At 32.5% G+C, this 3644-nt stretch overlaps 1 protein-coding gene across 1 annotated transcript; it reads right to left on the reverse strand.

Annotated features, from left to right (window-relative positions):
- Positions 1–239: 239 nt before the first annotated feature.
- Positions 240–2628, reverse strand: LOC110993129 (venom carboxylesterase-6). The gene is made up of 3 exons (XM_022259258.2): positions 2410–2628; positions 1000–2222; positions 240–897 (listed from the first exon to the last, which is right to left on the reverse strand). The coding sequence occupies exons 1-3, from the start codon at positions 2587–2589 to the stop codon at positions 444–446; spliced, it is 1857 nt and encodes a 618-aa protein (XP_022114950.2). The 5' UTR covers positions 2590–2628; the 3' UTR covers positions 240–443.
- Between the last annotated feature and the right edge of the window lie 1016 nt (positions 2629–3644).

The following is a 3644-nucleotide window of genomic DNA, read 5'->3' on the forward strand; positions in this document are numbered from 1 at the left end:
ATGTTAATTAATTTTAAAATACCATTTTAACTTTAACCCACATTTTCTTTGTTCTATTTATATGAGTGAGTTATTATTTAATTTATTCCCATGTTCAAGGCTTTATTTGTGTTTCATGTGTAGAAAAAAAAATCATTTTACAAAATGTAAGGTATGTTTGCCAATTTTATCCGATAATTCGGATCGACATCAAGATAGAGGTGACGTTATCTTAATAGATTTAAAAGAAAACGCAAATACAGTAACTATGCTTTAATTGTTTAAACAACGAAATATACATTTTACTTAATCACAATGAACTGTATTACCTAAGTGTAAAAATAATAAATTAACTCTGTTAACACATTTTTCGAATTTAGCTAAAAATCTGAAAAAGAGTCACAGATCTCTATCTATAAAAACTCTGCCTAAACTTATAACATAAACATAATCTATGTTTAAGTTTATAACATAATTTCTGACGTTTCTAAGTTGTTAACAATTGACAATAAGCTGACGACCACCAGTGTAAATCCAATTACAGTGGAGGCAGAGTTAAAACAATGATATTTAATTTCAGTTTTATTATATTGTATATAATTATCCATATTTTCATATATTTCAGCAAAACTTTCACCTTCGGTATGATTATTTATGTATTCGTTGTCATCTACTTCAATGCTATCCATATCTTGTTCACTATGTATAATGTCCCACCTACTTCTTGCGTCAAGGAAATACTTATCATAAATATCTTGCCAAAATGTTAGAGTTTTTGTATAAGGATCTCTTAATAAAATATCTAAAGAGCCAGCTTCTTTTTTCTGTACGTCATACTCATTTCGGATTTTTAGATAGTATTTGTTGTTATTTGTAAAAGGCTGCCACACAGTACTCGACGTTTCACTTGTAGGCGTTCTAAAATAGAAACAACTTTTAATATTGTATTCAAATGGTACTGAAATGCTATTGAAATTCATTTATCACTCAAGTTTTAGTTAGAATACTGAAATGACTTACCCAGTTTTTGCGAAATTAGTCCACCGCTCCACAAGCATGTCTGCAATGGCTAAGTCATAGGCAGTGCAGGTTTCATATGATTTTTCATAAAATAAATACGCCAGTTCCTGACGATGAACTGACTTTTTTGAATTGTCAGCTTCTACTAAAACTTTTCCAAGATTACCCTTGTATGAGAATTGATAGAGGTAAATCGGAGTAGTTCTAGTTAAAGCACGCATATGAGATTCTCTTAAGGTGGATATATGCACCATAATATCTCCAGCTAATGTTGCATATAAGTCTTTTTCGACAGAATTATTTAAGGAGTAAAACCCTTTTATTTGATCTGTTATTTTCAGCTTTTCTTCCTTTGTATTAAAATAAAGATCTTTTTGAAGATTTACTATACTTAACCAATCTTTAATGAAACCTTTTTGAACAACTGGACCTTCATTATCCACAAACCCAGTCATAAATGGCACATCCAATTGTTCCCCAGACTTGAAAATTTGATAAGGCGATTTCAATAAGAACGGTTCTTTGACGTCGGAGATTACTCTCTCGATACAAGGTGCAAAAGTTAGTAAATTATCAGACTCTAGTTCATTAATTACCGCCATTAATGCAGAAGCCCTAACTCGAGTAAATATATCTGACAATCTGTATACATCTTCAACGCTATGACCAAGTGCTTCGGCAACCTTGATTGCATTTTCTAAATTATCTCTAGTTACTGCCCAAGGGGCCATTGCAGTACCACTTTGTGCTATAGCCTTGTGGAAAAGTCCTTTTGAACTTAAAGAAAGTGTAAGTAAATCAACAATTGAAGCTCCAATACCGTGGCCAAAAATAGTAACGTTATGTGGATCTCCTCCAAAGGCTGCTATGTTTTGTTGTATCCACTTCAATGCAGCAATTATATCCTTAAGACCAGCATTACCTGGAGCTTTCGAAGTGCCTAAGCATAAAAATCCGAAAATGGATTCTCTGAAATTAGGAGTTACGACTACTACGTCTTTTTCGATAATATTTTTAAACGCTGGGTCAAAGTTATTAATTTCTCGTCCTTTGATCCAAACCATTACTGGTAATTTACGTGTATGGTCCACTGTTGGAGAGATGACATTTAGCGACAGGCAATCTTCGATCCCATCGTAACCATCTTTTGTGGGTCGCAGACATGTAATGTTTTGACGGTTTGCTACAAACGGGTCTCTAAATAGCGGAGATGGTTTTGGAGGCTGTGGATAAAATTAGATGTCTATGTATGAAAGCAATAAAACACAAGCACACAGAAATATCTTGATAGAATATATTTCTAGATAGACAGATAGATAGGAGACGTTAGGTACAAAATAGCTTGTAAAGCATTTTTATAAGTATGGTGCAGTGACGTTACCAAAATAAATAGTAAATATAATCCAATACCTGAAATCTATTAACACCAGCTGTAGAGTCAGCATATGGAATGCCATAAAATTTGTAGTAGGAATCAAAAGATCCTATAACTGTTCCTTGCGTTATGCTAACACGAACTTCGCTTGGCCAATTTTCACTAGGTATACAGAAATATAACACAAAGGTTGTACATACAATGTACCAAATCATTTTAGCTTATCACTAAAACTGAGAGATATTTCGTTTCAATCTTAGTATGATAAGTCAAGTTATCTTCCCTTTCCCTAGCTAACGCTATCAACACAGAGATAAGTTAAAATATTTTTTGCAAACCTAAGTAATCGCCCTTACAGCCAAGGTAATGTGATGTCACTTACGGTTTTTTTTCTTGGAGTTGTATCAATTAGTCCAATTAAAAATAATAAGTACACGTTTATGCAATTTGCAAAAGAATTTCCATTGACGTTGTAGTAATGGTGATTTAAGAGTGACGTAAATCCAAGGCCATTCTTTCTCATTTGGTAAAAAATAATTTTGAAAATTTAATTAATAGACCCATATGTTTATTTCTATGTTCTTTTTATACTTGAATACATGACTTAATGTAATACTAATTCACTAAATAATAAATAATCTTAAGACCCATAATTAGGTCACTGAACTTTTAGGATATCTTCGAAGAAAAACATTGTTTAAAAGACCATTTGTGTCAATATGATAATATTAGTGAATTTTCAACCTTACTACTGGTGCGCAAGAGTTCAGTTTTTGCTATGGTCCCATTTTTTCAGTGGTTCCCTTAGAGGGGGTGAGGCGTATAGGTCCTCGGGGAGGGGACACGTGTGCCACATGTGTCGCGATGCGCCTTCATGAGAATTTCTGATTCATTGGTCTTTGTCAATGGTAATATTAATAATTTTTATTTCGTACTTATGAATTAATCATACACCGCAAAATACTTGGTCGATAATTCAAAGCTTCAAGACAAATAATGTATGTTGTATGTGGCATTTAATCAATGTATATTTTGATAATATATTGTGCTGTTAATTTTGACACAATGCAAGTGACATAATGCAATGTTAATGTCGTAATCATTAAGTGATTTAATTGACCGCCATTCATTGGTAGAGTTACCTGATCTAATTACTTACATAATATATTAAGTCCTATTATTTTATACTTATATTATATTATACTTTTTCATTACAATTGTACAACCTCTGGCTTCATATGACTTTGATTTTTATGAGTACTTTCTCCGG

Source organism: Pieris rapae, chromosome 20 (genome assembly GCF_905147795.1).
Source record: "Pieris rapae chromosome 20, ilPieRapa1.1, whole genome shotgun sequence".
NCBI classification, from domain to species: Eukaryota; Metazoa; Arthropoda; class Insecta; order Lepidoptera; family Pieridae; genus Pieris; species Pieris rapae.

Excerpts from the sequence above, each read along its gene's own strand:
- LOC110993129 (XM_022259258.2), bottom strand. The coding sequence starts at position 2,589 with ATGATTTGGTACATTGTATGTACAACCTTTGTGTTATATTTCTGTATA. Across the intron at positions 2,223-2,409 it reads CTGGTGTTAATAGATTTCAG|CCTCCAAAACCATCTCCGCT; the intron begins GTATTGGATTAT and ends TTTTATCCACAG. Across the intron at positions 898-999 it reads ACTAATTTCGCAAAAACTGG|AACGCCTACAAGTGAAACGT; the intron begins GTAAGTCATTTC and ends TTTCTATTTTAG.